The 20,859-nt window shown below is 44.0% G+C and overlaps 2 protein-coding genes across 2 annotated transcripts in view; one reads left to right on the top strand and one right to left on the bottom strand.

The window, feature by feature from the left end:
* RBKS (ribokinase) overlaps positions 1–14,468 on the top strand; it is a 71,710-nt gene extending 57,242 nt beyond the window's left edge. Inside the window, exon 8 of the mRNA XM_063152036.1 lies at positions 13,237–14,468. Coding sequence (XP_063008106.1) covers positions 13,237–13,410 — 174 coding nt within the window. The 3' untranslated portion in view covers positions 13,411–14,468. The remainder of the gene's footprint in view (positions 1–13,236) is intronic.
* Positions 14,393–20,459, bottom strand: MRPL33 (mitochondrial ribosomal protein L33). Its single transcript, XM_063152037.1, has 4 exons — positions 20,392–20,459; positions 19,501–19,519; positions 16,799–16,905; positions 14,393–14,707 (listed from the first exon to the last, which is right to left on the bottom strand). The coding sequence occupies exons 1-4, from the start codon at positions 20,411–20,413 to the stop codon at positions 14,658–14,660; spliced, it is 198 nt and encodes a 65-aa protein (XP_063008107.1). The 5' UTR covers positions 20,414–20,459; the 3' UTR covers positions 14,393–14,657.
* Positions 20,460–20,859: the final 400 nt, after the last annotated feature.

Here is a 20,859-nt window from a genome sequence, read left to right as displayed (position 1 = left end):
AGTTCCTCGTGAGTTTCTGCTTCTGATTCAGGCCTTCTAAAGACACTTCAGTCTCTTAAGGCTCGGTCAGTGGCCCAAGGGAACACAGGTATCCAGTGACAAGAGGGATTGCAAGAGTGTCATCCCTCTGCATTGGCAGTCAACTGAGAAAATGTGGAGCAAGCTGGATGCACCCTCTTTCCCCTTGGAGAGCAGAAAGCTGTATTATCCCCCTTGTACAAATTGGAAAAGTGGAACAAAAATGTTGGTGACTGGGTGCACTGAAGCACAGGCTAGAATTGTTCTACTCCAGGTTATATAGGGAGTTGGAGTGGTGCAGCCAAAAATGAAGCACAGGCATATATTGTCCCATGCTGCTCTCTTAACTTCTGGACAACATTGTCGTGGAAGGAAACACTGTTTATCTGCCTAGTAACTGTCTATTTTAATCTGTAAGAACAAACAATGTAAACAAAATGAGCAAACAGAAGCAGGCTTGTACAGAACAATTTGCAGTCTTGTTTTCCAGTGGAAGATTCCATGGACCACCCAGGCTTTGCTCTAGTCCTTTTCTCAACCACGGAGCATCTAATTAAATCCCTTTCCATTCCTGACTCTAAGTGGAAGAGAGCCTACAGTCCTGTACAGTTTCTTTCCAGATGGAAATGCATAATTTAACAGAGATACAGCTGACAGGGAGAAGTGGGCCCAAAGCAGTATTAGCATTTGCCACAAATTGCATTAAATTACAAGGGGTACTTAATGAAGACATATTATAAAAATAAGATTAAAGCCAATATTTAGTTTTTAAGCCCCTTCTAAGATTGTAGTGTGCCAGGCAACAAAAACTCAGTAAAAGTACTTTAGTGATACCAAGAGTTGTTTGGTTTTGCTACGCATGATCATTAACGAGTCATGGCATTGTGTCCCATTGTGTCCTACAGCTTTATTCCATATACACATATACATACACAAAAAGTTGCTAAGCACCTTACATTGTTTACAGCATAAGGAAAGTACTATTCAGAATGCTGTTCTGTAGACAGGGAACAAAACATGCAGACACTGGCTCTTCAGTGGCAAGTGAACCTGTTTCCCTTGTTTAACCATGACTTGTTCTCTATGCTCATCCTAAAAAAAATAGGAGTGGAGGAAAATTTTTGTCAGGCTGTCAGCTGCCTCATTTTTAGAACTGGACATCATTGTTAATATCCCCAAAAAGAACATAGCAATGCAGAGTTGCTTTGCATTGGATGCTTCTTGAAGAGGCTGTAGGGAGTTTATGGAAATATGCGATGAGAGCAGGTGCTGTGGCTCCACTACTGGCATACTGAGAAACATTCCAGTTTGGAAATTAACCCAGTTGATTACTGTTCTGGACATAGAAAGGTAGGGATGCTGGCAGTGTATGTGTAGCAACTCGAGTGTTTTCTCTGTGGGAAAACATGGGAATGGTACCATATCCAGCATCTGCACCTGAGAATACATTCAGATGAGGTCTAGAGAGGCTGAGTTCAGAAATAACTTTGTGCCATCTCACTTCTGGGATGTTTTAGTAAATAAAATAATGGTATAACTTATGCAGGAGAGCAGAGCAGGAAATTACTTTTATTGCTTCTCTTGGGCTAACCATGGAATGCAGCACAAGTCAAAATCATTACAGCAAAACAGGCTGCATCCCTATTTTGATTTGCTCTCCTCCTCTTGACTTTATGATGAATCCAGCTCAGGGTCCCCTCCAAGAAGATGCTCAGTCCTGTTATGTAGCTCACCCTGTGCTGGAGCAGATCCTGGGCTGCCAGTGCACACAAGGAGTGCCACTTGTAATGGTAGATAGGATATCTGGGATATCTGAGTTGCAGAAAGGATGAAGAGGAAGGAAGACCAACTGTGTGCAGTCATCCTTTCTAATGCAATTCCTGCAGTTAAAAATAGCTAGTGGAAGCTGGCACTTCTGGCACATCCAGAGCGTCACCTTCCCAAGTATCTTTTTCTGGCCTGAGCTGTAGGAAGTTGCAAATGCAATCCGCTGTGTAATAGTGCAGCATATTCCTGGCCAAACCCCTCACCATTTTTTTCCTCTTCATGGTTAGCTAACAAATGTTATATGCCTCCCTTTCTTCTTTAAAACTGTTCTCTCCAGAACCAAGTATCATTCAGGCCATTGTGGAACATAACTTACTGTTCTCAATTTCTTCACATCAGTTCTGGCTGTGGTGAGAGGGAAGGCAAACATGGCTCTGGAACCCCTTGCCAGAATAGTTGCCCTGAAATGCCAATCACAGTAATGATGATATTGAACAATATCAGATTTCATTATTTCACCCAACAGAGTTTTCAATGCCAAGTAATTTTTGTCACGACGGAAACCAGAAAGGTTTGAGTTAGATTGGTGATATTGCATAATTGGGTTTTCAAGAGGAGAAGAACAGAGAAATGAGAATAGTGGGGAAATCAGGCTTCTTGCTTTTGCAAATTGTAACCGCAGAAAATGCCAGAACTTGTATTTCTTATCAAGAATAAAAGAGTTAATCTTTAATAGCCTGTCACACAGACAGAATATATTTTACAACTTTCATTAGAAAAAATGAAGGAAACTAAAACTGTAAGTTGTGGTGATTTATAGCAGTAACCTATAGGAATGTCTTTAATAGCAAGTTTACAGTTGAGTGCACTTATTTTGCCACTTTTCTCAGGGTTTTTTTTAATGTCTGTATGTTCAAAGGTAGACATACAGACATAAACCCAGCTATTTTAGAGAAAGTCATCTGTAGAAAAGCAGATTCCCAAATTCTAACCGTGATGTTTGTCATCTGCCTTAATGTCTATAAGGAATATTTTTTCAATTCATTTTAAAGCACAAAGAGCAACAGAAATATGAGGAAAAGGTGAGGAAATTCTCTGGAAGCTTGTGCCTCATTGCTGGTACCTGTGATTTTGTTACTGAAATCATTAAGCAGGCAGTGTGTTGCTTGGAAAGATCTATTTTACAGGGAATCTCACAGAGAATGCCTTTCTGTCAGAAGCAGTACCTTGGTGGTCACCTACTGCTGAAGACCGTGAGTGAGGTGTGGGAGCCCCGTTTTCTGCACTCCTGCCCCACGGGTTAAGGGCAAGAGAATGAGTGGGTAGCAGAGAGCAGTACTGTTGAGCAGAACAGCAGTTCTGGCTTGTAAGTCACATCTAACTGAAATTCAGGAGAGGAGATCCAGCTCGGGTAGTCATCGAAATGATTACACAAACTCAGTTGGAAAAGAATGCAGGGAGCTGGCAAGGGGACAAAGCTGGGGAGAGCTCAGACAAAAAACCTCCTGAAGTTTGGTGGTTTTTCTTCCCTTCCAGGATGTGTAGTTCAGAGGTAGGCAGAAGGAGTGGCCAGCCAACAAAGGCTAGATGCTGTGGTTTTGAAAGAGGCACTCGAGCATATGGAGCTTTCGTGCAAAAAAAAGAATGTTTTTTTGATCAATTCCAGGCGAGATGGCAGTTGTGTCATTCCGAGTGCTTCTCGTCAGATTAGATAGGATCACTAAGAGTCCTTTGGCATTTTCAGGCTGAGAGAAAAAACCCACATCTGGCTAGTAAAATTGTCCAGCACATATACACCCTTCTTCTTACTTAAATCTTAGATTATGGGGTCCTGAAGCCATGTCAGCCCCATATGTGACACTGGGTGGCACAATTAGTGACAATTTGGACAGTTGTCTCCTGGTTGGGGAGGGAAACCTACTGCCAGAATTTCCAGTGTACTATCAAAATACCGTGATGTATTTTGGGCAGAGCTTTGGCTGTAGTTTCATTTCATCATTAAATGATATTTGTGAATTAACACAGAAGCATGAGCTTTGTTGGGACGAAAGCACAATTTGGCACAAGTGTGACATGAATAATGAAAGGAGTGAAGTACTGCTCAAGGAAATGAGATAAGTGAAGCTTTTGATTAGAGTAGGAGAGTAGCTGCATGTTGTTGAGGCTTGATAAACCAGTTTGAGAAGTACAAATCAACCTTCTGAGGAGCTGCTATATTTAGCACCAGGCTTCAACCACGACTCTTGATTCTGTGCAAGTTCAAATTTTGGAAGAGGTGGATACAGCTCCTGTTGCATGTGCAACTGAAAGTCCATCTTCTGTCTATTAGTGGTGATGTCTGCGTGCTTCCCTGTTGTTGACACATTGTGGTTTATAACTTCACAAGAGTGCCACTGGAGAGTTTTGTGTTCAGATGAAATGTTATGAGGATTTTCCAGTACTGCATTTTATATTTCATACATTTTTTATATGCACTGCAGGGGGAAAAAATGTGTGGAGGGTTTTTTCTGCTGTTTCTGAGTTTCTATGTGAGGGATAAACTTCCAGACCAAATGAAAGGAGGTCACAGATCAAAGCTCAAATGTGGAACCAGGGAAGAAGCAGATAATGAAGGCAAAAGTGAATTCAATCTTAAACAGAAGATTTACACAGAAGTGTATCCCAAATTGAAAAATTCCATGCCAAAATATCTGTTGCCCTGGTAGTGTAGGAATCAGGGTACTGGTGAATTGGTTGACAGGAATCTCACAGGTTCAGCAACATGGATCCCTTGTTTTCACAGTGGTCTATGGAGCTCCTGCTTCCATTGCTCTTACTCCATTATGTAAGAAAGAAATAAATTTGTCACTTCTCATAAATGCTATCTGGAGTTGAAAGGAGTTTATATGAGCATCATCACACTGAATTGTTTCGATGATTCAGAAAACAGAGTGCTCCCTGTGAGTGAACACTTTGTTGGCTTTCTGGGGTTAGACTAACCGTCTGCTACACAGAATAACTTTGTTCCCCAGTGCTGAGCAGCATACTGGAATATTATTATCCAGGGCAATGTGACTCTCCTGCGATCTTTCCCAGACTTCAGTGTGCACTAAGAGAAAGCCATCACCTCACAGACACCTTGCAGTATTTTTCTCGTAAACACTGAGAGATGGGAGCTCCTCTGTTCTGATCCTGATTGAGAGTCCAGAAGAGCTGTGGAGGTCTACTTAATTATTTTGCATATCTCAGTTTTAGGGTTCCCAAGCTGTGCCTCACTTTCAAAGGATGGGTAGCTCATGTGATTCCTGTTAGCCCATAAAAGATCTGGAGCTTTGGATTCAGCCCACAGATGTCTCAAAGTGGGTGTTCTTAACATCCTTGATCTTAAGTTGGGTTAATTTCCCATCATGTGAAATGAGAGCACTATTACCTGCCTTCAAAGTTGATGCTGTATATGGGCTTTGAAATGTAAAGCAGACACTTTCATCTGTGCTTTTTAGATGACATACAAATTAAAAATTGCAGAGTTGTGAACATTGTATGTTTTATTTCCAACATTCACCACAAACCAAGCATTTCAGGGGAATTCATGCATCTGTAATGCTTGTCACTGATCTTTTTAGAAACAGTGCATAACTTAATGTAGTAGGATGTTTCAGAAAGGAAAGAAATTGCTTGCAGGAGGCCTTGTATTGAGATTAATCTCTCAGGAATGCAGGGGGTTAACGGTCAGGCTGATTAATCACTGTTAATGACCCATCAGGAAATCTGTCAGGAAGTGGGTAAAAATTCCTGATGGCTGATGTGAAGCATTGTGTGGTATGCTTTGGTTTTGATGTTTCCCAACTGATAGTCTACACTGGGTGTGGTTTGATTACCTTTTAAGTTCTCAGGACATGTGAAGGACCAGATGATACGATGGCCTTGTTCAACTTGACTAAGCGAGCAAGAAACTTTCCCTGTTCAAGGCTGTGCAAGGACCTCACAACATAAATGCAAGAAAGTCAGGGATTGCTCCTTCCCACAGCTTCCCAGAACAGTCTGGTAAAAATGCAGAAAGGAAGCGTGATCATTCCCTCATTCCTCCAGAGCCAGCCCACAGGGTATGGGGGGAAGAGTGGAACAGGCAGCTTTCCCTGTGTGAACAAGGAGCCAGAGTATTAAGGCTTGGATACACAACTGAGTTAATGAATTGCCTGGTGTTGACTGAGGGTGAGGTTTCACAGTTGGCTCAAGCTGATCCAAGATCATGCTGAAAGGAGTGTTTCTAACCTCTTTCTCCTTTGCTGTGGACCAGCTATCATGTGGTAATACAGCAACTTGCTGATCTGGGTGGAAACTATTGTTTCTTGCTCAGTGTTGGCCGGCCCAATCGTCAGAAGGATCACAGAACTGATCTGCCTCACTGCTTGGCCACACAAGTGCTAAATCTGATGTAGGGGAGGGCGTGGGAACATGAAACAGGGATAAAAACATGAGTGGGGACTGAGCCTTTCAGCAGTAGCATAGCCATGGATTGGCTTAAGCCTATTATGAAACTGCAGTCTGAATCACTGGAATTAAGAGTGCACTGTCAACCTACAGGGAATGCAAATGAAAATGTGTTAGCTTACACCTCCTGCCGTTGTTAAACACTGGCTGAGCTCAGCCATTCTGCACATGGCTGGGAGGAAGGAGCTACGGTGGGGCAGCATCTTAGCAGTTCCCCATGACTTTGCCTGGAGTGTGCAAACCACATCAGACAGCATTGGGGGGGTTTGTGGGGAAGGCAGAGGGGAAGAAGAAAGGAAGAGACAAGCACCACTACCATGATTCTCTCTATATATTTTCCTTTGGCTTAGGGTAACATCTACTCTTTCTTTGTGACAAGACTGCAGAAACACTCAGTTACCAGAGGACAGATTAAGTAATAGAGTTGGAGATCCAGACCCTAAAGCTCTGGGGCACAGTGTGCTTTTTCTTGTTGTTCTATATTTTCAACCCAAGTAGCTTTGCAGTGCTATTTAGTCAGTACCAAGAGCCTAACTTACACCTAGCCAGGCAAGCCCTGCTATTTGATTCAAGTTCATTTCGTTTTTATTGCTAAATTTGGTAGTTCCCAGTTAAGGACTTCCTCCCCCATTGTTTTGGCTCAAAATTCCATGCAAAGATACAGGAATAACTGTGTTAGTGGAAAATTACTTAGTAATTTTCAAATATTTCATGTTTTAGGGGTTTGTAACAATAGGTCTCCTCCTTTAAGCACAGCTGTGCAGAGGCACATCAGTATCTGCAGGGTGCCCTACAAGGACAGCAATGCTTCCACACAGGATTAGCAACCCCAGACACTGTGGGAGTAATCATCCTGGTTAGGCCTTGATTTTAGGAAACAGTTTGAAGATAGTCAAATCAGTTTAAGTTCAGGAGAGTTTCAAGATAGTAGAGTTAGTTTAATTTAAAGATTGTCTTGATTTAAACTGCCAAAATATCTTTCGAGTGAAACATGAGGAAATATGTGGGGAGGAAAACATTAACCTCCCAGAAAATAATTTTTAAAAGTATTCCACAGGCAAATAAATGCAGAAGTAAAAAAAAAAAAGAAAAAAACCCAAACAAAACAGCCAGGAACATTTCCAGAAATAAATCATTCTCCATCACACAGAGGATAAACATGGGTTCTTTCAGGAAGAAGGAAATCATAAAAATCCAAAAGCTGCATAACAAATCCAGCCACTGTGAGTGGGATTTTCGTGGCAAGGTTTTGGTAGTGGGGACTGCAAGAATGGCTTCCCCCATGTCTGACAGAGCCAGTGATCCAAGAGGGACCCAGCACTGTCCAAGGCTGAACCCTTCAGTGAAGGTGGTAGTGCCTCTGGGGTAATGTAGTTTTACCCCTTAAGACAGGGTAAAAATAGTGCTGTGCAACAAGAGCTGGAGAGCAGGAGATGTGACAGAAGCAATGGTGCAGACACCAAGGTCAGTGCAGAAGGAGGGGCAGAGATGCTCCAGGCTCTGGAGCTGAGGTTCCCCTGCAGCCCCTGGTGCAGACCATGGTGGAGCAGCTGTGCCCCTGCAGCCCATGGAGGTCCCTGGGGATGCAGAGATCCACCTGCAGCCTGTGGAGCAGCCCCACAGCAGAGCAGCTGGATGCCCAAAGGAGGCTGTGACCCCAGGGAGGCCTGTACTGGAGCAGGGTCCTGGCAGGAATGTGGAGGGAGGAGGCCATGCTGTATCAGATTTGCTGACAGAACTTGTGATCCCATGAGAGACACATACTGGAGCAGCCTGTTCCCAAAGGACTGAACCACGGGGAAGGGACCCACTCTGGAGCAGTTTGTGAAGAGCTGTAGCCTGTGGGAAGGACTCATGTTCCATGGAGAATCCCATGGAGGACTGTCTCCTGTGGCAGGGACCCCATGCAGGAGCAGGGGAAGAGTGTGAGGAATCTTTCCCCTGAGGAGGAAGGAGCAGCAGAGAAAACATGTGGTGAACTGGCCACAATCCCCATCTTCTCCAATCCTGTGCTGCTGTGTGAGGTAGAGGTAGAGAAAATGGAAGTGAAATTAAACTTGGGAAGAATAGAAGATGGGGGAAGGTGTTTTAAGATTTGCTTTTATTTCTCATTATTCTACTCAGATCTGATTAGTAATAAGGTAATTTCCCTAAGTCAGGTCTCTTTTGATGACGTGATGGTGATTGCTGCCTGCCCTTATTCCAATCCACAAGCCTTTTGTTCTATTTTCTGTCCCTTGTTCACCTGAACAGTGGAGTGGCAGAGTAGCTTTGGTGGGCACCTGATATCCATCCAGGCTCAGCCCTCCACACACTGTCATCAAAGGATATTTTATTCTCTGAGCATTTCAGCTGAAATTATCCCTCAGATGAGACACAGACCCAAATGGCACAAGACTATCTGGATATATTCAAAGGCTGTAAATATTTCTCCAGTTCCACTAGTAACCTTTCACCAAAGCACAGCCCAGGGATTCTTGTAGGGAGACATAGGCTTTTCCCACTTGTGAGCAATGGATAATGGATAGTGAGTGCCTTTTCTGACAGCTATTTTTGTGTTTCATAGGGCTAATTTGCAGTTTGGGTACAGAGTAGGCAGAGGTACAGCAGGGAATGTTGAGCAGATGTGACAGAGCGATAACATCCTCAGCATAATCCAGCATCACACAGTTGTGGAGAGCTATAAATACAGCAGGAATTCTCCAAGGCCCAGTTCCTTTGACAGAGTTGGGCATCTCTGCATTGCCATGGATGTAGGCTGCACTAAATCAGCATAATCCTCAGGCTCCGTTTATTTGTGCACTTCTGTGAATGCTCCTTGGAGGCTGTAAGCATCACTGTGAGCAATGTTACTGGTTCTACATCATGAGGCACTTTTTGACAGCATTTGGATTGATGTTTGATTTATTCACTACATGAAGAATTCATCATTACAGGCAAAACATTTCTCTTATACTGCTGTACAACATCCTTTTCAGATGTTTCTTTGGGCCTTGGTAACATGCTTTTAGAATGTATTTAATGGAATGAATGCATGTTAATAGTCAGACTGCACAAGGACTGTAACTTCTTAAAAATCACCTGAGAAAAGTTTTCTGAGCTTCACTAACATCAGGTTTCAGGAGGCAGAGCCCTCTCATGTTCTTCCATAGCTGCTGTTGCTCTTGCCGAGGAGGACAGGCTGGGAGGGCAAAGGCTGAGCAAAAGATTTCCCTGGAACAAGGCAGTGCAACTGCGGCCTCTCTGTGAACTGCAGCTTTTGGCCTCTTGGCCTCCAAATTTTTTTGGTGAGCAAGTCATCTTATTGTATAAGTGAAATGCATCCTAATAGCCTGTGCATGATGGATTGGAAAAGGCTTTACATGCTGGAAAGGCTGTTGAACAATATAGTTTCCACTTACAAAGCAGTTTCCTTAAAAAGCTTCTCGGGGCAGCATCGTATAAAAATAGTTATACTAAAGTTGTGAACCAGCTTCTGACAAATCAGGACTAACAAAAGCTAAGGTATAAATAGAAGTGTTTTCATGGGTCTTCTCTTCTCTAGAGGCACACAGTCTCAATCAGTGCTGGATTGTAAGAAACAAAAATGCCCTTTTCCAGACACACAGGAAAACAAGGACCTTACAGTCTAGTGGCACAGAATATAAATAGGTTTTCAAAACTGCTTCAAACCCATAAAAATTAGTCAAAACCATGACATTTGTATTTAAGAATGAGCCACAGCATATCAGACAATTTTAAAATCCAATTCTTTATTTTATTTCAAACAAACTAGCATCTCCTGCTTTAAGGAAAGGTTAAATACATTATACTTTCATAATTATGGAATGAATTGTCTCCAGGCACTCAAGGATATGAGGATTATCTCAAAGTCTGCAGTGTATTAGAATTCCCGTAAGACAAATGCTGAAGAATGTAAAATATTACATACTCTGTATTTATATTTTAGTCAGTGGGCACTCTCAATGCACCTTAGCGGTCATTTTCAAATTAATTTTTTTTTGTGAAGTAGGTTAGAATTCTTTTTCTTAGAGCAGGGTTTGAAACAGCTGAAATATAAGTCTACTATTTTTTATTCCAGTGTTTGTGTAATCTTGATTTTACTCTGAGCCTGTTCCTTCTAGTGCTCTGTGCAAACCATTTCAGAATCTACCAAACCCAATGCAGTTTAATCCACAGTACCAAAGAAGGAAGGTCTGTTTCTGTAAGCCAAAAATAGTTCTTATTGCAGTTAACCTTGCAGCTGAACCAGTTGTGCTGTTGCTCCTTGAGTCATGTTTGACCAGTCACGTCTGCACAGACCAGAAGCAAGGCTGAGCAGGGGATCTACATAATCAGTGTGATGCGTGACGCTGTTCTCAGTGCAGCAGCTCCTCTGCTGAAAACACTCCCCTCACAAAACATTCACTTATCAGCAACTGAATTTATGATACCCTTTGGGTCTGTGATAGCTAGGCTTTGCAGATACTGACTGCTTCAGTCTATGCATGGGAAGTGAGGATTTCAGAAAAAGTTTGCTGGCATCAAATCCTTCTATAATTCTCCAATCATCCTGTAATCTTTTCTCTTGCAAAAAAATGCTAGGGGGGCTTTTTTCCATTCTGGATGGGAATCTGCTGTTCTCTCCCTTTTCTGCTTTCAGAGCCATTTATCATTGTTCAGCCAGGCTAAAAGGGAGATCCCCAGCCATCTCACAACTTCAGAGCATCACCCCTGAGCAGAGAGCCACAGTAACATTGCAGGGAGAACTTACACTCCATCTCCCTGGCACACAGACTAAGACCTGCGTGACATGTGGTCAGTGTGTTTTTGTCCTTGTAGCCAACAGTGCAGCAATTATTAAAGAAAAAACCAAAAAGACACTATTCTGCTCCGTGCTGCTGCCAGGTAACAGTTTATGCCATTTGACACCAGATATTCTGAGTATTACTCATTAAAATATTTGGCTACTTACATTTCCCAGTGATCACTGTAATAAATGTTCTTCCTGCTAGAGCAACAGCAGAACAGATCTGCATGCTGAAATCCTACTCCTGCCTGTAACAACAGCACCAAAATAGCTTTAATAATTAATCATGCAGTGATTAGATTACAAACTCTGAGGTGGGATGGAGATTTTTGTATTATGCATCAGACAAAAGACACTGGCAATGCTTAACTAGCAGTCACCTGCTTCTGCTCCACCTGCCATTGTGGGAACACTCCGGAAACCAGAAGGGAGACAAAGGCCCAACAGAAATTGATAAAAACCTTCACCTGCCCCTGGTATGTTCAGGAATACAGAACTGTTGAAACAGGTGCTGCTACAGCTGCATGCAGGGGTACAGCTTTGCTTTTTAACTTGTCATTTGCCAGGCCATGCTCTCCATTGTATCCTGACAGAAGACAGCATTCAAGCTCCAGGCCAGGCAGGAGTTAAGCAGGGAGTTTTCTGTCTGGAAACACCAATGCAAACAGCCACTGTGGCAGGGCTGGGCAAGGAGAGGCCAAGTGTGGGGAAGGGCCCCTGTCCTGTGCTCACCCCTGTTAGGGTCCCTTGCAGTGCCCACACTGCTCTGCCCTGTCAGCTGCTTGCAACATTGGAAACAAATTTCTGTGCAAGTGGCATTGTTTTGCTGGAATGATTTTATATGCAGCTGATTTCAAGGCAAGTAAGAGTATAAGACACTAGTATTCAAAACTGGAATTCAACACTAGTATTCAAAATTGGAATATTACTTCCTAGTCTTAACTTCCATTAGAAATTTTGCTGAGCTGTTTTGACAGTTTTTCCAGGCCCTTTGCTCTTGCTGCATGACTCTTGGGGCCTATTTATTACAACTACAGAGGAAAAATCCCTCCTCCATATGCTGGATCTGGAATGAAATAAGATAATACTAGTGTGTCTAGTTTAATTCCTTCACTGGTATAAAAGTATGATTTAAAGAAAGAGACCTTAGGACCAGTTTTATGGTGGCCACTAGAACTGATACCAGTCTGGCCTTAGAATCATGACAGTTTTAGGGGAGGAGAGGGAAAGAACACTGTGGACTGCAATGAGCAAATCAAGTTAAACATGACCATCAATCAAGTTAAATTTTGCCAGTTGCTGGGGACACTTCCTAGCAGTGAACAGCTAAACAACAGTTATTGTTAAGAAGTGCTTGGGAGGCAAAGAGCTGTCACTGCCTGCTGACCGGAGCACAGCCAGCAGTATCTGGGCAAAAGGGTCAGGGCAAGCTGGGGTGTGGCTGGTGCCCATGTGGGACAGATGTACTCCATGCCTCCCCAGGGCTCCCACGGGGCACTCAGGGCATGGATTGGGAACAATGGGTAGCTCAAGGGGGCCATGGCTGCCAGAGCTCCCAGTGAATGCCACTGTCCTCATCCTCCATGGTCAAACTCAGCACAGGTGGCAAAGCTTGCTCCAGGAATAAAAGTGATTTATGTGACAGATACAATGCTAGTTTTTAATGACAGTGGGATCTTTTAAACAAACAACAGCTGTTCTGGAAGTGTCAAAACATATCGCCCTGCAACTAGGAATTTACACAAACCACATAGCTTGTTTTTCCTCCCCCTTTTCACTGCCCCTTTTACCACTGACCTTTATGAAAAACGGAAGTTAAATAAGAGAAAAATAGCTTTAATGAAACATCAAGGTTGAGAAATCAAAATCAGACACTCCAGCAACAGGAAGTTTCAAAAGCAGTGATCATAACAATATCTTGCTGAACTGTGGCACACTTGCTTTGCTTTTTCTTTAAGTTTAAAGCCATATTATAGTGCTCACCTTGACTCAGCAGCTGGGCACAAGGAGAGTATTGTGGCATTAGTTTAACTTTACAAAATTTCCTAGGCATAGAAAAGTGTATGGAACTCAACCCCTGAACAATTTCCTGACCCCTGCAATCAGTGCTACAGCTTGTGTCTTTCCGGTAAAGGCATCTGAATTGTTTCCCTGTGCAAATACACTTAAGCTTGTTTGTTGTTTTATTCTAGGGCGCTGGAGACAGTTTTGTGGGAGCACTGGCCTTCTACCTGGCCTACTATCCCAAGTTATCCATGGAGGAAATGATCAGGAAGTCCAACTGCGTCGCATCAGTGAGCGTCCAGGCACCAGGGACACAATCTTCATATCCTTACAGGAAGGACTTGCCTCAGGACCTTTTCTAATTGATTGTCTAGCTCACTGTACTGATTTTATCTCATACCAGACAGCATTATTCTCCTGACTGCACGGAGGTTCTCCTCTGCTGACTGGAAAGGCCAGCAGAGTCTCTTTGCTTCTCGTTTCAGGAATCCTTGTGTTCCTGTTGCACAGCAGTAGATGGGGTGTGGGTGGTGGGTCTCTCAAACACAGCACAGCAGCTCTCTCTGGCCCCACACAGCCCTCTGGCCATCCCACACAGTGTGCCTTATTGAACTACATGAAGTTTACAGCAAACACCTGCAGGGTATGGGCTCCTGACAGTATTTGCACTTGATTTTATCAGAAGTGCTTATGTGAAATGGCAGCACATGAAGCAGAGCATTAGCTTTGAGACTGCACCTTCAGTGCTCAAACTCCAGTGTTTGGCTCACCACAAAGCCCCGTACATGGAGCCTGGGCGTGCCTGTGCCCATATGCCTCAGGTGTGGCACTGCACTCTGTGCCACCCCACGCTCAGCAAGGTCCCTCCAACTGCAAACAGGACACCACTGCTACTGAGGTAGGCTTGGAAAAATGTCTCTGGCCACATTGCTCTGAACACAGGCAAGCTAATCAAGGATAAAATGCTTACAAAAACACCAGAGAACTACCTTGGCTGTTTTCTTCATGTTTGACAAAAACCCAAGAATGAAAAATCTGTCCTACTAACCTGGCTGAAAATAATATCTATTATAAGGCCTATAACCATATTAATAGCTTATCCAAAAACTCATCTAGGTTCCAATTCCTGCTGTCCTCAGAAAGAGCTGGTGCAACATTACCCCTCCAAGTTATGACACCAGCCCGTGGTCACTACTGTCGCATCTGTGGCTGGTAGGTTAGAAAAACTTGCAATCCTGCCATTGAATTCCTGCTGTGGAAAATGTTAATTTTTATTGCTTTACAAAACAATAGTTCCTTTGAAGATTACAGCCTCTTTCACAATAGAAAACACAGACAATGGGATTTGCTATTTAATTTTTTTTAATTGAACACTGTAAAAATAACTCAAAAGATAAATAAATGTTACTGTGATGATCTATGTCCAGACATTAAGAATTTTCTCTCTCTACATTGTTTTATTCACAATGGTTTTCAAATCACAGGAGACGGTGATCCCAGTTCATTTCCTCTGTTTTCAGCCCATGTTGCTGGATTTCTGAATCAGTGTTCACCCCATCCTCCCCCCAGACCATCCTCGTCTCGTGTATAAATCAACTCCAGTCATTGTTCACACAGAACGGATTTTTCTCTTCTCTGTGAAGAGGACACGTTGTTTTGCTATAGGGGAAAAAAAAGAGAAAAAAGGATCCGTTAAGAAGCCTGAAGTGTTAAAATTCAATTCAACCAGCCCACGTTCCTTTTCTCCTGGCTGCCTTCACTGCTTAAATGAGTGTGCAGCAACTGACTGGCACAGCACTGTTGTTAACCAAGTCTTGAAGGAGTTTCGTGGTGCTTTCACTTAACCACATGTAATTTTTAGTTCCTAAGATGTCCACTTTACCTCTGTGAGAGTAAGTGTCAGAATGCAAGTGACTGAAAACACTCAACAGCTGTTCTGTGTGACTGTTCTGAGTCATAGCTGTTCAATGTAGGGACAAAAATAGTTCTTTCTGCTTTCTACTACTCTTCAACTCCAGAGCCCAAACAACTACAGATGATGAGCTGGATCCAGTTGGCCTCACAGACTGACTGAGAACTTAGCCAATTGTCCTGTGGATCTCTCAGCGAGGCACAAAGTGGCCGTGACCACAACGCCTGATGCACGTGTTTGCAGGGGCAGGTTAGGCATAGTCAATACATTAATAAAAACCAAAAATTACAAAATAAAGCAGAGCAAAGCTTTAAAATGCCATCTGAAAATCCACAGTTTGGTTAGTTTCATTATATGAATTCCTTTGAAAGCTACGCAAGAGCAGTCCACACAACAAAATCTCCTCTTCCACAAAAAAGTTTCGTTTCAAGAAATCCTGCAGATAGTACAGATTCTGTTGCTGCAGTTGGGAGGTAGTGAAACTTGGGCAATCCTGCCACTACTTCACTAAAATGCTTCATTCTGTGGATGTCCCAGGTTTCTAAGAAGTATAAAACATAAGGTGAAAACACATGCCAAGTGAAAATGCTTCCAAACATATTCCTGATGTGAGTTGTTATCTAGACTCAAATTTACTTCCCTTCACACATGCAACACTTTCTCACATCAATTTCTCACTTGTGTTCTACTACAGGCTACAAAGATCAAACCTTTCTTCAGCAACCTACTACATGTTCTAAGTTCTTCTTTTTCTTCACTTCCCTACAAGTTGCAAAGCTTCTGGAGGATCACTCTGCACACTGTTTCAGTGCAATAATTTATTTTTCTTATTCAAGAATATAATGCCAGAGATCTCTGATTGCCCTTCTGTGTGGAATTCAAAAGGAAAGCCACAACCTCTGTCACCTTTGAAAACTGCATATTGCTTCCCTGGTGGTGTCTCTCACCTCTCAAAGCTCCTATACTGTTAGCTCTGAGAATGAAAAGGTAGTCCTCTAACAAGAACATTTTAAGAAAAAATAAACTTGAATCACATGCATTATCACAGCATTGAACTGGCCATCCATTATCTACTTAGAGCTGCTTAATACATTTCTTATATTCTACAACTTTAAATAAGCCTTTTTTGCATTAGCTACACCATGTTATTTCTAATATGGTTTGGTTTAAGCTTTTTATATAAAAGTCAGCATTTTACTGCTAACAACAGAAACTTGAACCCTTAGTCACATTTCAAAAAGCTGGGTGAGCAAAAGACAGTGTGGCAGGTGCTATAACCTGTCCAACAAATCAGATTCTTAAACAGAGAAAATCTGCAAGGACCAGGGGAACATAAAAGAATCCACTAACTGCCATCTGGAGAGTGATATCATTTGTGGAATAGGAAGAATCTGTGCCTATTTCTTTAGAAGAAAAAGTCCATTTTGTAAGAGATGGTTAAAATATCTGGTCTAGAGCTCCCATGGCAGCTTAACAGAACACTTCTGTTGATGCATACTTTGTGCCTGCTTGTTGGAGGTAGCACAGTCTAGCAAACCACACAAAGAAACAGAATGAAAGAACTCCTGTGTCACTCGACTTCGCCAGTGACATGTGGCATGGCTGTCATCAAAGTCTCTGATGTGTCAGGCAAGTCATTACTTTGTTTCACTGCCACAATCTGTAAAATGAGGGTAACATTTACTTCCCACTGGAATGTCATGAAGAACAGCAACTGTACAGTCATTTCAATATGAAACATGTTATGACATATTCTGCTTAGATGGGAAAAATCCTGTTGCATTCAAATCTTGTCTCCCACAGAGTCAGAGAAGCTCACACAAAGCACGAGCCCTTACCGATGGGATCGTATCTCAGCAGGACCAGTTTTTCCTGCAGCCGCGGTCTCCTGATGTTGAAGCAGTAGCCTGTCTCTGCAGCGCTCTTCATCCTCACCAGAATGTACCTACAGTCACAAGGGATGGCTCTGTGTCAGGGCACTCACTGAGGGCCCACCAACCTGCCGGGGCATGGCCACTGGACAAGCTTTCAGCACACACAGTTTGAGACAATCACATTTCATTTCAACTTCAGGGATGGGAGTATCAAAACTATGTACACTTAACTTTTAACACAGACAAACACTAAACCATAAGCTCCAGCATCAAGTTTAAGTAAGTAATTCCTTAAGGATATTAAGGATATATCTTTAATATACAAGGGTACAAGCCTAGAGAGGAGTAACTCCTCCAAAAAACAGTGAGGTGGGAGGAGTAGAAGCAGGAGAGACAAAAAGGAAAATCAGCATACAGTTGAGTCACTAAGGCTTACAAGCTTACAAGGCTTCCTCTCTTACAAGGGCAAGAGAGGAAGGATGATGGTAGTTGAAGATGTTCAGGCTGTAGATAACACTGTATCACAGACTACCACTTCCTCATGCAGAGAGGAAGCTCAGCAGATAGGCTGGCACAAGAGGCATGCGAAAGGAGAAGCAGAACCCCTTGGCACCATCCTGCTGGAGATACAGAACTCGTTATTAACCCAGCCCCGGGAACCCCCTTCCCCACCGGAGGGCTCTCGGTTTGCGGGGCAGGCTGGCAGCAATCGCGGCGTCCCGGGAGCAGGAGACTGAGGAAGCTGCTCCACACCTCCAGTCTGGAAGTATGCCAAGATCCAAGCAACTTCCCAGTTTCAAAAGAAATGTAAAACCCTCTAACCAGTCTGTAAATTATATCTTTCCCTTCCATTTCAATGAAGAGATGGATACATCTCAGTTCACTTTCCATTTTCCTGTATTTTCCCGTTTCCAACAAAATGGTCTGTCAAAATGAACCCGTTCTTCCTCACTTGTACAGCTCTGACCAGTTACTTCCTTAAGCTCTTCCTTTGCAGCTTTGCAATCTAATTTACTATTGAGTTCAAAATAAAAAGAAAGACACTGAATTCCTGCAGACAACTGACTGAACATACTTTTGGGATTATCCCTGGTTGTTGTCCTGTCCTGCACACTACTGCAGGTGTGCTGTGAAGCTTCAGTAACCACAAAGACTCCTTTCCCTATATCTCACCCACTTCCTCAAAGCCTCTGGGCAGTTTCCCCTTTCTGGAGGAATCAGTGGCATCAGTGTGGCCAGGCCTTCAAATTCTTGTGCACCACACATCTGAGGCCAAGCCCATTCGAAACAATACACCTTGCTCAAAAAAATTACTCCCCTGTGAAGGAATGTAACAAGGAGCAGAGGTAGAAAACATTAGAAAGCTGTCAGGGCAAGAAGAAACCCAAGGGGAATGGAGAAGGATAAATAATAATAAATAATATAAGAACATATTCCTGGAGTGCATATGGGACTGTAAAAAACCAGAAAGATACATCGGGTTTAAAAAACAAAAATGGGAGTGTGTGGTAATAATCCCTACATGAACATTAGTAACACCATTTAAAAAAGCTACTTTTTCACCTTGCAGAAACTTCCTGGCTTGATGTGTTTGTTTTTTGAACAGATAACAGTAGAACAATGAGATGTCAAGCTGCTCTCTGTCAGGCACATACTTGGGAAGTGCTTTCTTAATTTAAAAGCCTGACAATTGTGCAGAAATTTTGTACAGAAGAATCTGCTCAAATGTGGCAAGTGGTTGGTACTGGCTCTGCTGGGGGCAGATTCTTAAAAAAACCAAAATACAGAAAATGTACCAAAGGCCATAGATCCCAGGCCTGTGTGGAATCAAGTATAATACACTCACACAGAATGCAAATTCTGGGAAGGGAAAATAGGAATGTGTCCACATAAATGTACCAGTTTAGCCTCTTGGATTTGTCTAGCTAATTTTCTTACAAAGAGCATTCTGGATCCAAGTCAGTTTCTCCACATGATCTTGTTTCCTTGTGCCTACATTGCAAGAGCACTGGTGTGCTCAAAGCACATATTCCTTTCTTTCCAATCCTTAACAGAGGTCAGAAGACTGTGACTAATTTCTTTCCAGAGCCCACTAACATCTCTGCTCAGCTGGACTAGAGAGCAAACTGAGATGCTCAGAGCACCGACTGCACCCCATCCATTCCTCACACCCAAACTCAGGAATATGCTCAGCCTAGGAAGTGTTCTGCACTCTGGCTATGGCAGAGCTTCACAGCACCTGCCCAAAGTCCACACCACAGACAACAAAGACCCATGTTGTACCTTAGTTTACTCTCCTCAGCTAAAAAGGTATGACAGGTGAACAACAGGGAAAATACTTGGATAATTTACAACCTCTCTAATCACAGAGCACAGAGGTGTGCTCCCCTTTGTGCAGGGAGCTTTGGAGATTACTGCTGAGCTCAATGCAACAGCCCATAGGACAAAACCTGCCTCTGCTGCAAGTTCAGAACCCATGGCAGAGTTTTCACACCGTTCTGTACTTACCTGTGAGAAGACACACATACAGAATGGCTGAGAGGATGCAGCCAGACTCAAAGACTGGAATTCTCTCAGGTATATTAAAAAATTCTAGAGAAGCTTAACATTTTGTAAAGATACAACATAACAGTAATCAAAAACTGGTGAGGAAAACCATCACTTACTTAGATTTGCTCTTAGCCACTGGTTTGGTTTTTTCAGCATGAAGAAGAGAAAAAGAGAAGAAACAGTTACCATTTTATCTTTTTCCTTTATATGCAACATACAAAGATTAAGTGTGTTTCGTGGCCTCACTTTGCTAAAGCCCCAGAGCCATAGTGCAAAGAGATTCACTGTCACGATAAAGCGCCACTCATTCTTCCACGTGCTGCCAGCTCCCTGCTCTTTGTGCATCATATCACCTTTGTGTCTGTGCCAATGCAGTGCCCAGCATGACAGGCTGCACTTGCTGCACCCTCCAGATGTTCTCAGTAAGTTTTCAGCGTCAGAGCCGAGTATGATTCTCTGGGTGAATATGAAGTTGAGACAGGTGTGAGGAGCACTGCTGGTGTACACTGCAGTCCCAGTCTCCTGGATTTGTTTCCACCATCCCAGCTTTTGTTCCCGCTGTGGTGCCAGCACAAGGGCTGGCATGGCCACAGGGGCAGAGCAGGGAGCGCTTCTCAGCTGGGCCCGACCTCCCACGGGCCTGCCTGGGGGCCCGCTCGGCTAACCCACAGCACAGCACGAAACAGGCTGAACTACTGCTCTGTCACCTCACTGAAGTTAAGGTAATCATTAATCTGCAGCACAAGTTCAAATCCCCACTAAAAAAAGGGAGGTTATGTTTATTGTGTCTGTGCAAGTCTGGTTTAGGTCACACTGCGGTTCCTCCGGGGCACGCTGGGAGGCCCCGCGGCCGAAGGAGGGGAAGGGCGGGGAAGGGCCGGGAGGGGTCACCAAGGTCGCGCCGCCGGAGCCGCCCGCCCGCCCTCAGAGCCGCCCCCGCGGTCACTGCCACAGCCACGGCCATTGCCATTGCCGCCGCCCGGCCCCGCCGCGCCCGCGCCACTCACGGGCCGCCGCCGTCAGGAACATCGCGCCGGGCCCGCCGCCACGGCCACCGCCCCGCCCCTTCCCTTCCGCCGCCACAACCGCGTCCGGGGCGCGGGGCCGGGCAGCGGGGCCGGGCCGGCAGGGCCGCACCGCCCACGGGCGGGGCCGGCGGCGCTCCCGTGCCCGTGTCTGTGTGTCTGTGTATCTGTGTGTCTGTGTGTCTGTGATCGTGCCCGCGTCCGCATCCAGCACAAGCTGTGGCCTGCAGGCCGAGGAGGTGATCCTGCCCCTCTGCGCAGCCTGGTGAGGCACACCTGGAGTGCTGTGTCAGCTCTGAGCTCCTCAGGACAAGAGGGACACGGAGCTGCTGGACAGTACCTGGTGGAGGGCAGCAGAGATGAGCGAGGGACTGGAGCATCTCTCTCATGAATAAAGGCTGTGGGAGCTGGGCCTATTTCATCTAGGGAAGAGAAAAGTGAGAGAGGATC

Source organism: Melospiza melodia, chromosome 3, assembly GCF_035770615.1.
Source record: "Melospiza melodia melodia isolate bMelMel2 chromosome 3, bMelMel2.pri, whole genome shotgun sequence".
Classification (NCBI taxonomy): domain Eukaryota; kingdom Metazoa; phylum Chordata; class Aves; order Passeriformes; family Passerellidae; genus Melospiza; species Melospiza melodia.
The sequence above is the reverse complement of the archived record's forward strand: the minus strand, read 5'-3'. Positions and strand labels throughout refer to the sequence as shown.

Bases quoted from the DNA above. Each gene is read 5' to 3' on its own strand.
- MRPL33 (XM_063152037.1), bottom strand. From the start codon at position 20,413: ATGTTCCTGACGGCGGCGGCCC. The intron at 14,708-16,798 runs GTAAGGGCTCGT...TTTCCCCTATAG, and splicing joins GCTGAGATACGATCCCATCG to CAAAACAACGTGTCCTCTTC.